The 17,761-nt window shown below is 37.3% G+C and overlaps 1 protein-coding gene across 2 annotated transcripts; it reads right to left on the bottom strand.

Annotated features, from left to right (window-relative positions):
• Window positions 1-291: 291 nt before the first annotated feature.
• On the bottom strand, window positions 292-17,314 carry rbbp8l (retinoblastoma binding protein 8-like). 2 transcript variants are annotated; one of them, XM_053481845.1, is made up of 15 exons: window positions 17,095-17,314; window positions 13,725-13,798; window positions 13,238-13,280; window positions 11,846-11,941; window positions 10,492-10,604; window positions 8,922-8,997; window positions 8,462-8,670; window positions 8,311-8,372; window positions 8,080-8,135; window positions 7,208-7,856; window positions 3,995-4,109; window positions 3,872-3,906; window positions 3,637-3,736; window positions 1,404-1,511; window positions 292-1,232 (listed from the first exon to the last, which is right to left on the bottom strand). In XM_053481845.1, exons 2-14 carry the CDS (start codon window positions 13,789-13,791, stop codon window positions 1,423-1,425), a joined length of 1,710 nt encoding a protein of 569 aa, XP_053337820.1. In that variant the 5' UTR covers window positions 13,792-13,798; window positions 17,095-17,314; the 3' UTR covers window positions 292-1,232; window positions 1,404-1,422. The 2 variants fall into 2 exon arrangements, with proteins under 2 accessions (XP_053337820.1, XP_053337821.1); XM_053481846.1 differs by having other exon boundaries at window positions 7,208-7,754.
• Window positions 17,315-17,761: the final 447 nt, after the last annotated feature.

The raw sequence follows: 17,761 nt of genomic DNA, 5'->3' as shown, positions 1-17,761 counted from the left end.
AAAACTTAAACTTTTATTGAAAAATCATTAAAACATTTGTAAAAAACAAACAAATATGTAAATCATTAAAACTGAAAATATACATTAGCAACAACTTTACACCATTCTAATGTTACTGTGATATGCCTGTCACTGCACATATTGTGAAATATTAAATGAACATCCCAGTAATGAAATATTGTTTCCTGTATGCTCTGTCAGAGGAAATTTGTCCACACTGCTGTGTAATTCACTGCATAAGCTGTGACCCCAGCTAGGTCACCTCTAAAGAAACACACCACACATCAAAAAATAGCTGATGAATGTTTATTTCAGCATACACTGATACATTGTTTTACATTTTCATTTCCAGCATTTTATATACAACTTTAAACTTGTGCATGAATTCCCTCAGTGACTCATAAGAACAGTCCAAATGAATGAAACAAATGCCACTGAGGACGTTTGACATGGCTAAAGACATTTTAAAATTAATTCTTTTTTTTTTTTGCTGTCAGTGTAACACTTTTTCTCCCCACCCCTTTACATGCTCAAAATGGCCACAGCTGCTGCAAGTGGAAAATTCACTCTTACAAAATATGTGCTCTGCCATCGCAAAAACCAAAACCAAAAAGGGGAAGGGGAGGGTGTTTCGTTTTTGTCACATTTGCAAGAGACAGGCTTTTAAAAAAAAAAAGAAAAAACGGAAAAAGTAGCCTTCCTGGCTGACAGTAAGTTGCTTTTATGAAAGACTGGTATAAACTCTAACATACCACGGTTCTATGAAAGACAAGCATAAATTTTAACATAAAAAAGGAAGTTTAAATGGAAGCTGATACACGGGTCTATGTATGAAGAGAAACAGAGAAAGAGACATGTAATACAATATAATAAACAGATCATCCAAAAAAAAAAGAGAAATTTTTGGTAATAGGTCAAATTTGTTCACAGCTTTAGGACAGGAAGTACAGTAGACTCTCACTTACTGCCTGCTACAGGCAATGGTTATAGAAAATCTCCAGCCTTGTCTTTGAGATGCAAGGTACATAAAAGAGTAACTAATCTGGGTGGCAGGCCATTTCATTTTCAAAACAAATAGAATATTCAGAAACAAGTGCTAAAATTAGATGTTTTTTTTTCTTCTTCCTGTGTGATTTCTGGTGTGCCTGCTGCTATAGTGCAATAGATGAGGGGTATGCTTCTTTTCATGTTCAGTAATTCAGAAGAACACCAGATGCATGAGTACAGAATGTCTGCAGCAAATTAAGCAAATCCATTAATCAGCAAAGCGATATGAAGGCTATTTTGACTTAGTAGAATTTTTAGTTGATATTTAATCAATTTCTCCCAATTTGGCCAATCCCCAATCGCTAAATCACTTCTAGAAGTGAGGATTGGCCAAAGAAAAACTGAGAAAAACTGACCTTGTATATGACACTGATTTCAGCCTTGCTCTGAGTCTCCATGGTTCGTTCCCTGAGGCAGTAGTGTTGTCCTCATTTTCTTTTCTTTCAGTGGGCGCCGTGGAACGGCTATGCCAGAAAATCAAGAGAAGTAAAATAATAAATAATAAAACATTTTAAAATTTCAAACTGTACAAAAATTGAGCAAACTTTCTATGAACTGTTAAAAAATTTTAGAGTTATCTCATGGGAGGTATATAGCTGAGGGTTTAATTCTTTGGGGTTTTATTGATCTTAGGAGTGGTGTACAACAAAAGTAAATATTTGGTCCAGTTCTATTTGAATTGTATAATAGAAGTATTGCATCTGGTGTTAAACTCTTTATTACTATTAATTTTTCTTTCATTTAAGGCCACCAGCATCGATCGGTGCATAGGGCAACGAGTGTTTTTTCTTGTTGTTTCCGTAGCGGTTGATTTTTTTTACAGGGGGGGGAGGTTGCGAGCCCTACGCTCAACCCTTCTCCTTTCTCATCCGGCAATGGCGGAGTTAGACCTCCAGCTGCGAGAAGTTACAGCATCACCCGGGAACCGAACCATCGATCTCCGGATGATAGGGCGGGCGGTTAACCACTGCGCCACTCGGAGGCCCATTATCATAATAATTTCCCCTATATGAATTCACTACATTAATCTATTTTATGCTCTAAAATGTATATTAATAATAATTAATAATAATACTTAAGCTCATAGTGACACAGTGGGTTGCTCATAATTTACTGCGACTAAGACCTGGATAAAGGACTAACAAAAGAGTCTATGGGTTTTAAAAATGTGATATTTTTAACTATTCATTTTTTAATCAATATCTGACAAGTGGCAGTGCTGTTGTACTGAATATCAGCATGGCTCCACGAACACCATTTATTACGAATTATAAATTAGCTATTTTGCTTCACCAACACACATACGTCCATGACTGGTGAAACTTGCTTTGAGCTGAGGACCATCAGTTAGTGTAATTCATGGGTTGAAAGTAGTTTTAAAAGCTCACTAGTACTAGTTAGTTATGTAGCCAAAAGAAGAGGGAAAAAACAAACCATGGAGATGCACAGTCCTGTGAAATATATAAGTTTTATTTTATATTTCCACTTATTCTGCTTTAGAATATCAGCTAACTTTTAGGCTTCAGAGTTAAATCTAAAATAGTGTTATATGGAAAGCTAGTGTGCTATGTAGAGTGCTATGTTCTCCACATCAAGAGTTAGAGTGGGATTTAAATCTTGTTTTAGAAGCTAGTTAGCATTGTAACTGTATTGAACAAAACAGCATGGTCAGATCAGAGGCAATTCCGAATGACTTAGAAGCAGGTACTAAGGAGACAAAGTGTAGTTTTCCATCCATAAGATGACATAACATTGTCATATGTGTTTTCTTGCTAAAATGCTTCAATGACTTGTTTTGTATGTGGATTTTGGAAGGCAGCTGCTCTTCTCTCAATATTGCAGACCATACCAACCTACTTTAACCCATGCTGGTGACCAACAGTTAGTGTAATTAATGATTGTTAGAATATCACTTACTCATCTTCTATACCGCTTTATCCTGTTCAGGGTCGCGGGGAGCTGGAGCCTACCCCAGGAGTCTTAGGGCTATGGACAGGGTGCCAATCCATCACAGCGCAAACACACATACACACACTATGGGCAATTTGGGAACGTCAATTAACCTTACCTACATGTCTTTAGAATGTGGGAGGAAACCAGAGTACCTGAAGGAAACCTAACAAGCATGGGGCGAACATGCAAACTCCATGCACACAGAGACGGTAATCGAGCCTTGTCGGGAATCGAACTCGGACCTTGGAGGTGCAAGGTGACAGTGCTAACCACTACACCACCTTGGTATGTTAGAATATATTTGACATAAAGTGATGCATATTTAGACAAACCATATAAAAATTCAGGCCTTTAGTTTAATGTCATTTATGAGAAGAAACAAAAAAATGAAGATTTTAATGGGACATTATAGTTTTCAAATCGTTTAGGACAGAATAAAGAATGCACTCAGTGCACAAGAATAACATGTTAACTCGTTCATTTCGAATTTTAAGTCAAAAAAAGTATAAACATCAAAATAGGACAAAGACCAAGTTGAAGCTTCTAAATACCTCCCTTTAAATTACCATCTCCACCAGTCACCAACTTCCCACACCCAGCCCCATCACATCTCCATTCTGAATACGTTATAAATACCTTCAGTCTGGTTTGATCTTTTCCTCACTAGAACCTGTTTGCTATCCTCTTTTTCACCCATGTCTTGTGGGCTGCTGTCTTCCTCCAAGACCTTCTCTTTCTATAACAGCACAAAATTTATAAAATATACAGCATCAGAATTACAACACTGACAAAATGACAACAAAATGTCTCAAGTAGTATTGTAGTGATACTACACACAGTTTGTACCAATTTGGGACAGAAGAAGAGTTACCTGTCCTGTTGTTTTCATTGACTCTAATACTACAACTGTCAGGACAAACAGAAATGAATAATTTACTCAAAGACATTTCCCGTAATTTGTATTTTAATAAAAACAATTACTTAGAGGCTTTACCCGGATGAAGTGAAATTGTCAGAGAGGGGACTTTCAGGTTTTCTGTGTCTACATTCTCATTCTTCTCACTTCCCTCATCTCTGTCTTCCTTATGTTTTTCTTCAGTCTCTTCTCTCTACAAAAAAGTTGCATTTACAAACAAAACAAAATATTAACTATCCTATAACTATAACTAATGCTTCCACAATTTAGTAATGATGCCCAATGTTAAGTGGAAATCACATGCTTTCCCCAGTAACAATAATGATGATCTAATATTCTTTTTTCGCTACGCACACACACATCTACACACATTCCTCCGTATCGTATGTTAGCTAATAATCCATGATGCTGATAACCATAAAATACTTTATTTTCTTTTTCTAATTTTAGACATTCTAAAAACTTGTTTTCTTTTTAGAAAATAATACCATTATGTTCTAATGTCCATTTCAGGCTATTTATCAAACAAAGGGTTAGAGAAGTAATGAGAGGAAGTAGTTTTAAGTGGAAGCATTTTTTTTTGTCTGTTTAAATCATGCCAAGCATTGACACCGATGAGGGTGTTTACTGTCACGTCATCTAAGATAGAAGATAGAATATCATTCTCTGATCATCAGCTCCTGTTGAGCAATATACACACATCAGCCATTACATTGAAGCCATTAACATTGAAACCACCTAGGTTATGTGTTCCCTTTTGGTGTGCTGTGGTGTGTGGCACTGGAACATTGGCGGCAGATCCTTTCGGTACTGTGGGTTGTGGGATATGGCCTCTATAGATCAGACTTGTTTGTCTGGCACATCATGGTTGCTTGATTGGATTGGGATCAGGGGACTTTGGAGGCTAGGTCAGGGGGACTAGGTGTTCTGGTGCTTTTCTATCGTGGCCATCATTGATTTGTTTTTGGTCATTTGTGCTGCTTTGGGTTATCTGTGGCATTGGAACGCACAGGTGGGCCTTCGGTCCCCACAGGCATGGGTGAGCCTTCTGTTCCCTTCATCCTGTCGCCAGTTTAATGGTGTATAGGTGATTGTCAAAGTTGTTCAGTTCACCTGGTGGTGGTGTTAGTGTTATGGTTAATCTGTGTAAATTAAAGAGCAAGATACCGCTTTAACTGTGGCTACTTGACTCCATAATAAGAATATAATTTTGTGTGTGTATATGCTGTGTGTAGTCATTTTAAAGATAAGTAAATAAGTAAAGTAATTAATTAAAAATAAAAACCGCAAATTGATATATAAAGTAGGATTTGCAACAAATATTATAATTGTATAAAGAGTAGTCCTTAAAATGTTCTTGACTGTTTCCTGCTGGGTTGGTTCATAATAAAAATGAACCGTGATGAATTTCTGAGATCTATTCATAACTAGCAGTGTACTACCCCTCCTAATCACAAGGGTTGGTGAGAATGACCTGGATAACCTATGTGGCTAAACCAGTATACACAGTAGCTAAAAATATATGGACCCTGCAATACTTACAGTTGTATGAAGTCAAGTACATAGCTAGCAACTATAAACAATAGTGGTAGAATGGGTTCTTCCAAGCAGCTTTTGAAAGCAACATCAGCACAAGACCTCTGCATTAGGAACTTCTTATAATGGGTTTAAGTGGATAAGTATCTACATACAAGCCTAAGAACACTTAAAAAAAAGTTTGAGCTGTAACGTGCATGCAGCTACTGGACTCTTGAGCAGTGGACACATGCTGTATAGAGTGATGAATCATGCCTCACTATCTGGAGGTCTGATGGCTGAGTCTGAGCCTGGTGTCTGACTGAAGAAGGCTATCTACTGGAATGCATGGTGCCTGGACACAATTGCAGTGTTTTGTGGAGGAGGGATCTGGGGTTTCATTTTCACGGTAGTGGTAATGTTACGGTATACTAAGACATTTTAGACAATTATTTGCATTCAGTGGTCCTCAGCAACACTCCTCCCTTACAGAAATGACTGCTGGCATGACTTTATAGGTCACTACACCAATATATCACTTGTGATGACCTTTCAAGAGAAATTGATTCTTCCAACATTGTGGCAACAGTTTGGGGAAGCTGATTCCTGTTCCAGTATGACTTCGCCCCTGTACACAAAGCAACGTCCATAAAGACATGGTTGGATGAGTTTAGTGTGTTTAGTGAACCTAGATCCCAACCCCACTTTAACACCTGCTGATTGCAAATCAAACCTTGTTGTCCAACATCAGCGCCTGACTTTACAATGCTTTCTTGAGGGAATAGGTACAAATTGTCACACATTCCAAAATCTTGTAGAAATCCCTCACAGAAGAATGCCAGATGTTATCTGTGCAACAGGATTGGGGACCTACATACTCTTGACCATATAGTGTATATCATAATTAAGCATAAAACGTTGTTCAAAAATGACTGCAGCACTCTTACCACTGGAAAAGGTAACTAACCCAAACATAATGCCTATGAGGGGTCGACACTCTGTAGTATGGACTGTCACAGGAGTTATGAAGCATTGAATTAGATTCATGCCATAGAGAAAGGTCGGTCAGTTTCCATTTAGACAAGACCAAATTCACTAAGATTTTTTAAAAACTTTCTTTGTTAAGATGTTTACTATTATTAAATGACCTCTTACATTGAGTTACAATGAGGCATAGCTGTTGTACTGTTGTTACAGTTGTAATGCAAACGTCATAGATCTGTAGAGCATTATTTAGAATACTTTCACTTGTTTTTCATTGTTGAACCACTTTTATCTAGGGTGGTCACTTAGGAGTGATCCTATTACCATATATGCAAAACAGGATTTTTTTTTTGACAAATCACACATTTACTTAAAAATTATTTTTAAGTAAATGCCAGCCACACACCCACACACAAATAGTAATGATAATAATAATAATATAAAAAAGCTTAAGCTTATAAGGCCATCTCCAGTTCAGATAGTACACAATCCTACAAAGCAGCAAGATAAAAATTAAGTAATTAATACTTTGACATGTGTACATAGTATATTAGTACAATCTTGATGTCATTACTAGTTAAACATACTACATATTGTGTATTATGAGATTTAAAATGCACCCCTAAATTCTAGCTAATGTGTGTTGATTTTGGCATTTATAAATATATAAATCTGACTGGGGTAGAACAGTGTAGTTTGCAGTAGAATTTTTCTATCAGATAAGGTCTTTCCACAAGTATTATATATAGCAAGTTATACAAATGAAAACACATGCAAGGTTGTATTTAGTACCTGTGGTTTTGTATCTCCTGTTTGCATATCACTCTGAGGACTAGATGCATACTGAACTGAAGATGGTGAGGAGAGTGGAGCTGGTGGTGACGAAGAGGAAGATGACGCCAAGTCCATTTCTTTTTCTTTGACTTTGGGACCTGAGGCACTGGACAGATCCAAAGGTGCCTCTTCATCACCTTCTTTTAGATTTTCACCAAAGATCCTCTCATGATGTGAGCTTGGAGGTGCTCTCTTTTCTTTGCCTTCTGATAGCTCGACAAGGCTCCTCGGGTGTGGGCAGCTTGGTCGGGCATGGACAGGGCTTCGAGATGGTAGGTGGGATTCAAGGCCTGGTGGAACCAGGTTAGAAAAGCGAAGTACGGGAGAGCTACTAGAGTCATGCTTCAGGGTCGGACTGACCACCAGCCCACCACTGGTGCCAGTGTTTACCACTGACACCCAATCTGATCGTTCAGGCAGGGGCCAGGGAAGGTTGGATTGGGTGGTTTTGATAGGGTGGGGTCGGACCGGGATAGGAACAAGGGCAGGACGATCCTCAGCGCGCCTGGGTGAGAACAGGGGGTTGTTTTTTAGAAGGCGGAGATGAGGAGGGATGGAAGCAGAGGTGATGGATGGATGAGTTTCTAAAGAGTCAATGCTAACTGCTCTGTAGAAAGATGTATGCAGGCATGAATAAGCAGGTGCTTTGAACTGTTAATTTAACATATTATTTTCTTGCGTTTGCCATAAAAAATTATCTTTTAATTTCAGCATCTGGTCAAATTCACCTCTATAACTGATGTTAGTTGATACTGGCTTAATGGCTACTGCATCACATGTGTTTAGACTAACAACAGGTTAATTCAGCTTTTTTTTTTTTAAAACCTCACCTTCTCTCTTTCCATTTTGTTTGGTTTGTTGCAAAAATTGACTGCCTACTTGACTCCTGAAAAGTATTGACATTCAAACAAACAAAAAAAAATACAACTATACACATGTGTGTGTGTGTTTGGGTGTGTGACAAAATATTGTGAATTATTGTGTGGTTTTAATCTTCCTAATACAGATATATCGCAAAACTTTGTATGATGTATGATGTATGATGATGTATGGTGACTTACGAAAAGATGTGCTAAACTCCACCCTTGTAAGCGTTTTTGCTCTGACCCTTTGTCTGTATATGCTGGCGGAGGGGGGAGAGGGAAACAGGCATTAAATAAATAAGGTATGAGCTTCCCTGTGAGAATTTTAAGAATATCACTGAGGAATTACGTGATGTCTCCTGTCGGTCTCCTGGAGGCTCTGTCCTTTGGCTGTGTTCTGGTTCACTCTTCACAATGGCTGTAGGTGAAGTGGCGCCCCCTGGTGCAGACTGATCATTCTTCAGGACAGAGGTGGCCATGGACAGTGGGGTGGCTGTAGGTTCAGGAGAGCGCTTAACCTCAGGGGTTTCAACTCTTTCTGAGTGACCATTCTGCTGCCTGAAAGGCCAAGGCCAGAATACGCAGTTAAAAACATAACATGTATTTAACAATTAAATATTTTTCAGAACATTTCAGTCAAATTGCTTTATTTTTATAATTAAAAACCCTTTACCAAACAAACCTTGTCCACACACAAACACAGACACACACACACACACATATATACATACTGTACATACTGTACCTACATACATATACATTTATTTGTATGAGAAGTCACACTGACACTTCTTGAGAATGAAACTCACTCTATCCGGTCTCGTAGAATCTTCACTTCCTCTTTTAGTCGTTCATTCTCTTTCACCAATGCATTGATCTCACCCACTATAAGGAGTAAGAGAAAAAAGAGGAACGTAACAAGGAAATGCTTATAAGTAGCCAATGTTCTGTAAAAAATTTGAATTTATTGGTTACATTCCAAACATCTAAAGATTAATTGTAGTTTTTATTTTTCCTGGTATTCTATTTTTACCTAATGGCATGTTAAGCTATACTATTTTGTTAAAAAATACTCGAATAGACGAATTGTGAACATATACAAAGATTTAAATTTTGTTTCATTTGTTTTTCACCTGATTAATCAGGTGATTTCCCTCCAAACAGGTGATTTCTTTCCAAAAAGTAGTAGATATGTAGCACTAAAGTTAAGTACCTACAGTAGTAAGTGTAAGGCCTATTTGTTAACCTTTTTGGGAAGAAAGCTGTTCGAGGAAATTATTCAATAATGAATAGGGAATACTGTTATGAATTTAACACACCATATAATTTTGTTTGTTACCATCTTCATCTCTGAATAAGTGCGTATGTTATCTCATATTGGTTATAATAAAGAACATTAATTAAAATGTAGAACATACTTTTGGATTTTGTGTTTTGTGACTTTTGTGTTTTGTGACTTTTGATACTTTAGACATGAGCCCATGAAACTGGAACTTTGACTTGATTTGTGGCATAAACAGCCTAATTCTATTTCAGTTATGTATAAAAAAAATGGTTAATATTTATTAAATTATTTGTCTTGTAGTTTGCTAAGGTTGTCAGTTGAGGGGTGTGTCAAATTGTTTAGAGAAGCAAAAGGTGGCAGCACTGAGGCAGAAAAAGTGCACCATGATCTTCTATGTGCAATTCAAGAAGAGTTCACACTTCTCGTAAATACTGGACTTCCCTAATTTTGGTCCCATGCTGTACTGTACATGCAGCTGTTTAGTAACCAAGAGCCACCAATCACAAATACAAATTTTAACTAAGAAGTTCTCTGTTAAGCTCAATCTTAAGTTCTCTGCTTCAATGCAATCAGTTCTCATACACTTGTTTGCGTCATCTTGTGATTCTTTGTAAATGGTGTGATCTGTGTCTAGCATTGTTATAGACAATTGTCTTTTTTTCCCAATAATTTTTGGTGTGCAAAATTGTGGACTTAATCAGGTTACTATTTCATGACAAACCCATTTTTTTTTTCAGTTTACATTGGCCCCCTCGAATGACTTTTTTAAGCTTTTACTTTTTTGTACACTAGCTCGAGCCAGGAAAGTTTATGGATAAACAGTTTCATTTCTGTTTCATTTCTATTGTATCTGTGAAAATTGGTTGTGGTTTGTCCAACTGTTTTGCCTCTTGTTTGTGTTTTTTTAATCTTAAGATTAGCTCCTACTCCTCACCAAGATCTGCTTTGTGATTAGTTACTAGACATTTTAAGAGTCATTCTTAGAACCTTTATACAGATGCCAGAACCCATAAGTAAAATATTAGGGTTTGTTTTATTGTTTATTTTATTGCACATATTTCTAGGAACTGAGTATTTTAATATGCACAACCTACTCAGTATAGTTATGTGCTGCAGACTTTGGAGTTGGGAGTTTTCATACTCTTGCTGTCTTTTCTTTGCCATCTCCTGAGTGACAGTACACCTGTCACACAACCCAGCTCGTAACCTGTGGACACACACACACACACACACACACACACACACACACACACACACACACACACACACAAATTTGTCTTACTATTTTTTAATTAATGATTAATCCAGGTAATTAATATCATGCCTACACCTAAATCTAACTGAAGAAGAAGATGATAAAGAAGAAGAAAGTTACCACATGTATTTAACTAGCGAATAGGTAAGAGACTTCTGTTAGATAGTTACTGCAGTGGTTAATGTGTTTGACCTGGCAACAAGTTATTTAACTGCAGTGAATAGCTGCACCTTAATGCAGTAAGTAGCTTTTTGGTAAAAAAAAAAAAAAGCTTTATGGTAAAAAATGGAAAGTAAGAAAATTTCCATATGCACACAATTTGATGAGAACTCACGGGATTGGGACTAAACTGCTGTATGGCCATAAGACAACCACTTGTTAGTGAGGCTAATCAAACAAAAAAAGGCATTTTTTTTATTTTAATTTGTTTCATTTGTTAGGGTGCATAAAGATTTGACTTTAGAGCAATGGAAAAAGGTGATGTGGTCTGATGAGTCCAGTTTGACCCCAGTCCAGAGTAACGGGTACATCACATTAAGAAGGGAAGTGCATGAAGCGATGCACCCATAGTGACCACTGTACAAGCCTCTGGAGGCAGTGTTGCTTCAGATGGTCAGGTCAAGGCTCAGCAACTTAGTTGTTGACCTGAATGTACTGAGTGCCAGGTTATTACATTAAAGGAGCTTTTACTTCCCTGAAGGCACAGGTACTGTATATTCTAGGAAATTGTGAAAGAATGGTTCTGGGAGCATGAGAAACCATTTTCACTTATGAAACGGCCACTATATTGTTTGCCGTCAAAGGTGATTAAATGAAATATTAGAGTGTGTGGCTTTTTGAACAGATTGTGTAAACATGTATTTATCGACCAGCCAAATCATACAGTGAAAACATTATGCGCAGTTTTATCTTGATTCCCCTTGTGCTGCCTGGTGCATACACAAGACCTCTGGGGATGTGCTGTGGTGTCTGACACCAGGATGTTAATGGTGAAAAGCAGATCTTTTGGGTGCTGTGGGTTGTGGTGTGGTGTGTATCCCATGGGTGCTCAATCAGATTGGGAGCTTACTCGGGGTCTGGGTGTTATGTCAGTGTATTAATGTTATGGCTGATCAGTGTTTGTGTGTGTGTGTGTGTGTGTGTGTGTGTGTGTTTGTTTTCGTGTGTGTGTAGATGGCGAGACAAACACATACATATTTTCTAGCTGTTTTATGTTTTCTGTGAGCATCTTGTGCTGTTCTCTCAGTTGCTGGTTCCTGTTGTACAGCTCCTCCAGTCTCTTCGCATCACTACAACACAAACACCAAAGTCGCTAAGAAAAAAAAGCCTACTCACAATGAGTGTGGTCAAGACAAGCTGTGGTCAGTTAATACAGTGCCTTGTATTTAAAATATTCATACTCCTTGAACATTTCCACATTTCGTAACTTTTTAAATGTAAATGTAGCTATTTTCTTGGGATTTTAGGTGATAGAACAACACAAAGTGTCACATAATTGTGAAGTGTAAGAAAAATAAGGTAAATAAATAAAAATCTAAAAAGCCTCCTTTACTCCAAAACCCCTAACTAAAATTTATTGGAACCAATTGCCTTCAGAAGTCACCTAATTAATAAATAGAGTCCATCTGTGTGCAATTAAATCTCAGTATAAGCTGTTCTGGGAAGCCCTCAGAGGTTAGTGAGCAAGGAAGCCCAAGAAACACACCAGACAGTACAGGGGTAAAGTTATGTAGATGCCTAAACTAGGGTTAGGTTATAAAAAATATCCCAAGCTTTGAACAACTTACGGAGCGCTGGACAACTATTAGTCGTGTAAAAATGTGGCAAGAAGAAAGTCACTGTTGAAAATACGCTGTAAGAAGTCCTGTTGGCTTGCAACAAGCCAGAGAAATCCCAATAAAATACATTTACAATAGTTGTTGTAACGTGACAAAATGTGAAAAGGTTCAAGGGGTATGAATGCTTTTGCAAGGCATTGTAGTTTCTATAATCCAAATAAAAGAGCCCAAAATACTTCTGACAATTGTACTAAATCTTAGCTATCCAAGTTATAAACTTATCCAAGCTTATCCAAGATCCTGATTCTACCTCTAAACCAGGTAGATCTGGATCAAATCCAGATTAAAAATATTTATTAATTTATGTATTAAGTATATATATTCATGTATTTATTTATATTTTGCTTATTATTATTTTATACTATTACCATGTGAACACATGACACAACTTGACTTAAAACATGCTGTCATCTGTACAAGCTACTGCTCACACCTCTATTATCAGTATTGGAAATTAGAAAAGTTGAAAGCAGAAAAGCCTGTCTGCTGAGTTTTACCAGAGAAAATATTATTAATCTGAACACTTGTAAACTATGCTGTGTGTGTGTGTGTGTGTGTGTATGCATTATTACTTACATTATATGTCATATATATAATACACATTATTACATACATTATATATATATATATATTCACATTATTACATATATTATATTAAGACTCTAAAGAACAAAACATAAATCATTAATATTTCAAATGTTGGTAAATATAATAAATATAATAAAGGCGACAACATAAAGGACTTACCAGTTTTTCTTATTGGTTAGTTCGAGCACCTTCTGGTGCAAACCTATTGAATAATAAAAAAAAAAGTAACAATTTTTTTTTGTTTAATTATAGTGGCCAATATCACAATGATCAATAATCTTGATAAAGAGATACTATTACTCAGAAATGATAAATGGATTGATGACATGAGGAGAGACTATACTACAAGTGTTCATTTTACAGACAAATCATTTTGCTGTTACAATTGTTTCTAATTTACAAATCAGGTATTATTTTGTATGCCATTTGGCTGCTATTTTCTTTAAAAAAAAAACCAAGCAGTTTAAACTCTTAAAATGTTGTCAATATTGGTTAATTGATGATAGTGGCAGGAATTAATTTTAATTGCTTTTAGTTTAAAACTTTTAAGTGGGTTCAAATCATTAGCTTGCTATATCCCTAAAACTGTAATAGTGTTGGAGGTGAAGAATCTCAAACACTTCAGTGATGAAAAGCTCAGGATCACCTTCCAGCTCCTGCTCGTGGACATCTTTTAGTTTATGTAGTAGTTCAGTAAAACTCTCCAAAGCCATCCTCCTCCTATAGAGCACACACAAGCAGAGAGAGAGAGAGAGAGAGAGAGCGAAAGAGAGAGATTGAGAGACCTGTATTTACATGTAGCTTTGAAACAACCGAAAATTGTCTGCTAGCATGTGCTCAGCCTTTGAAAATGCATAAGTGTGAATTTTAGAGATGCACATGAGAACACATAAAAAAACAATACTTTATGAAAAAATAAAGTCAGCAGGACAGATTTAATCACACCTATTCAGAAGTGCACAAGAATCGTTAAGTCGGTTGTCTTAGAGCTTAACCTGCTAAAATAGCAGAACTAACTTCATAGAGAAGATATTAAGAACAATTACAATCCACCCTGGTCAGACTGGTTTCACTACGGTGCTTCAGGCATAACTTTATTTGTGTATGTGTGTGCATTGTGTATGCATGGTATACGAGAGGCAGACAAGTGAGAGAACTAGAAAAGTGTGAGAAAGGGGGATCGAGGGGTTGCCCATTGACACCCCATCTGTAAAAAAAAAAAAAAAGATAGGTTAGTATATAGACATTAATAAAGCCACATAACCGGACAACAAAAAGACAGACCAGGAGTCCAATACTCTGTCATTTTGCTACATAGTAAGTCTCTGGATCTTATCTCAGACATCCTGAGGAAATCGTCTTCCAGACTGGACTCTCACATATGCCCTGCAGGATAAGTGATTGTGAAATTTAAGCCTTAAAAGATCAGATTACTAAACAAACATCCTCAGGTCACCCAATAGCAACTGCCTGATCAGACAGGTTCAGTTCTGCCGACTGTATGCACTGAAATTGAAACAGAGAAAAAGAAAGCGAGAACTTGACTTGCTCTCATAACTGATCTAAACCGATCATTTAACGACCTGCAACCAGAAGTGAAGTGTAGAAAAAACGATTTCGGATTATTTGTGTATATCCATGTAGAACTCTCGACGAATCTGTAAAGCAAACAAGAAGTGATTTATATTTCTACAACACGATTCCATAATAACTGAGCATTTTGTGATCTGATTCAGCTGCTTTTGAGTAAGGAGAGCACAGACGTGTGCGGCATGTGGCCTGCAATAAAAAAAAAAGGGCTTGCTGACCTTAATAACACTAGATCCACTATAGATGTGTCACAGCAAGCGTTTTCCATAAACATTTGTATAAATGGAGCAAACGAGTTTCAGTGTTCGCTAAGGGCGCTCCACAGGGTGTGGTCTGGGCTGCCCCCCTTCTTTGCCAGTCGTCTCTTGGCAGCAATGTAAATGTGCTGCAAATACTTCTTTTTTCGCTTAAAGTAAGTAACATCTAGCCTGTTCTCACTGTATTCTATATTGTGTACATACCTTTAATGTGTATAACAACAATGAACTCTGTGAAGACACTATACTAAATTTGTTCATTGGGAAAAGACATGAAAAAAGGACATCATATCTATATAAGCAACGTTTGTATTGTTAACAACGTGTACTCCTGTGTATATTCTTAAAACTTCATTAAGGAGAAGAGTTTCTCCCTTTTTTTTTTCTCAGCTTTGTTTTTTTTTTTAATGATTTCAGGAAGAGCACTCTGTCCCCCACTCCTTCAGTCTGTGTGCGTGTTGGGATATGTCAGTTCAGTGTCCCGCATTAGCAAGCAAGAGCAAGAAAGAACCTGTCTTACCAAGTAAAAGAAATCACTGACGTACAGTCTCAAACATACACACCCACCTGTACACAGACACAAGCACAAATATGCTCACATGCATGCATGCAAATGCAGACATAATCAAACAGACACAAAGATGCATGGATAACATGCCATGTGCATTTGTTAAATCACATAATAAAGTACTGTATGTCGATTAGGCTGATTAACATATGACAGATATGAATCTAAATCGGATGCAATTTAAATAGAAGCACGTATACATTTAATTTCATATAAGCACATTAATTATGCCTTTCTTTTGGAACTGTTGTTGAATGAATCAGTAAATCAAAGCACAAATGGAGTGATGAGAGAGTTGTACGTGACGTGAATACATCCAAGCGGCAGCGTTACAGTGATCTAACAGTAACTGAAATGGAATGTAGTTAAAATAAAGACAATACTTTTAATTATACACTAATCAGCTATAACATTAAATGACAAAACATCATGTCCAATATTGTGCAGGTTCCGTTAGTGCCATCTGGGCAGCACTAGCTGCTTGGAGCATGACTCCACAAGACCTCTGGGGTGTGCTGTGTCTGGCACCTAAACATTAGTGGAGAACCCTTTAGTGGATCCAATGGGCTTTCGTCAGATAGGGAACTAGGGAGTTTGGGGGCCAGATGGTGGTCCACCAGTAGTGGACTCTTTGCGTGCTTGGTCCTGTGCATGGTGGGCTGTGATGCACTGGGTGTTCTGGTGTCTTTCTAACAGAACAATTGTGGCCTATAACATTCAGTAATCAGCTATTTAATGTGAATAAATAGTTATTTTTTTAATCACACTCTTGCATTGGTTTTCTATTACTACATATAGTAATATAGCAGATAAATGACAATATAAACAATGTGGGTAAAATTTTCCATAACTAACGTTAGTTAACATTACAGTTAGTTGCAAGGTATGTTAAAAAATGTTAATTTACATTTGTTTTAATAATAACAAAACACACCTGCACTAACAAGTCAGTCAATGACTGTCCATTTACAGCAAAATACTACCTGCTGATAATGTTGTGAAAAATATTGCAACATGCTGTTCAGTTTCATTTCTAAATTCTGACAATTAACCACCACATCTAAGTTTATTAATGTGTTTTAATTCAAAGTGGGTCAATACTGGTGCATGTTTACTCATTAATGGTGTAACCATTGTCTAATTCTTGTGCTGCTTTGGTTCATTTGCATCCAGTTCTTAATGATTAAACAGTTGGGACATATGCGTTATAATAACTTGTTTTTTTTTTTTTTTTAGCTTATGCACTTATTATAACCACATTTTCATGATGCCATTAATATTCAGACTAATTACACAATGACAGACTCTTTCTGTCTGTCTCTCCTTCTCTCACACTCACACCTCACACTCACACCTCACACACACACACACACACACACACACACACACACACACACACACACACACACACACACACACAAACAAACACACACACACACACACACACACACACACACACACACACACACACACACACACACACACACACACACACACACACATTCCTCTCCATCTAGCCAACTTTTGATTTCTTTAATGGTCTTTAAGTAGAACAGAACTGTAGTCCTGTCTCTCTGATAAAACAAAACTTTGAAACTCACCTTTAGCCACCTGGTGGACTTCAGACCTCAAATCCAACAGCTGGAAATCACACTCCTGTCAATCACATTCAGCCCTTCCGGTCCTTGGTAAACCACTTTTTCCACCGTCAGCTCTTTATCAAATTCTGATTGATCGCAAAGTTATATGCAAAATCCAAGAAAAATGTTGAGAGGATAAGAATGGAGCAGAGGAGTCTTTCTTTCATGCCGCTCTCCTCTCCTTTTGCTTCTCCCTCCATCCCCCCCCCCCCCCACACACACACACCTCCACTAGCTGAGTAGGAACAGGTTGGTGCAGTTCCCTGCCTGAACGCACAAACACCAGTTCTACCTGGATAAACCGGTCCTGCTGAAATCCCGCTGAACCTGACTGACTAGATTTGCACAGCAGAGAGAGGGAAAAAAAACCTAGAAAGGATATAGATAACCTCAAACACAAAAAGCAGCTTTATTCTGCAATGATTTGGTGATTAGAGAAAGGAAGAAGGAAATCTTGGAGAAAGAGAGGGACTTTTATTAACATAGCACCCAACTGAAAATCAGAGTATATGCATTAATGTGTGCTGGAATTTAAGGAATGTTTATGGTATTAAACTTTTTTTTTTAAATAGGTGAAAGCCTTTACACAAATTGTGCTTAGAAGAATGCTATTCCGTGGATAAAACCT

The sequence above is a fragment of the Clarias gariepinus genome, chromosome 22, assembly GCF_024256425.1.
Source record: "Clarias gariepinus isolate MV-2021 ecotype Netherlands chromosome 22, CGAR_prim_01v2, whole genome shotgun sequence".
NCBI classification, from domain to species: domain Eukaryota; kingdom Metazoa; phylum Chordata; class Actinopteri; order Siluriformes; family Clariidae; genus Clarias; species Clarias gariepinus.
Note: the sequence above shows the minus strand (reverse complement) of the source record. Positions and strands in the feature narration are given on the sequence as shown.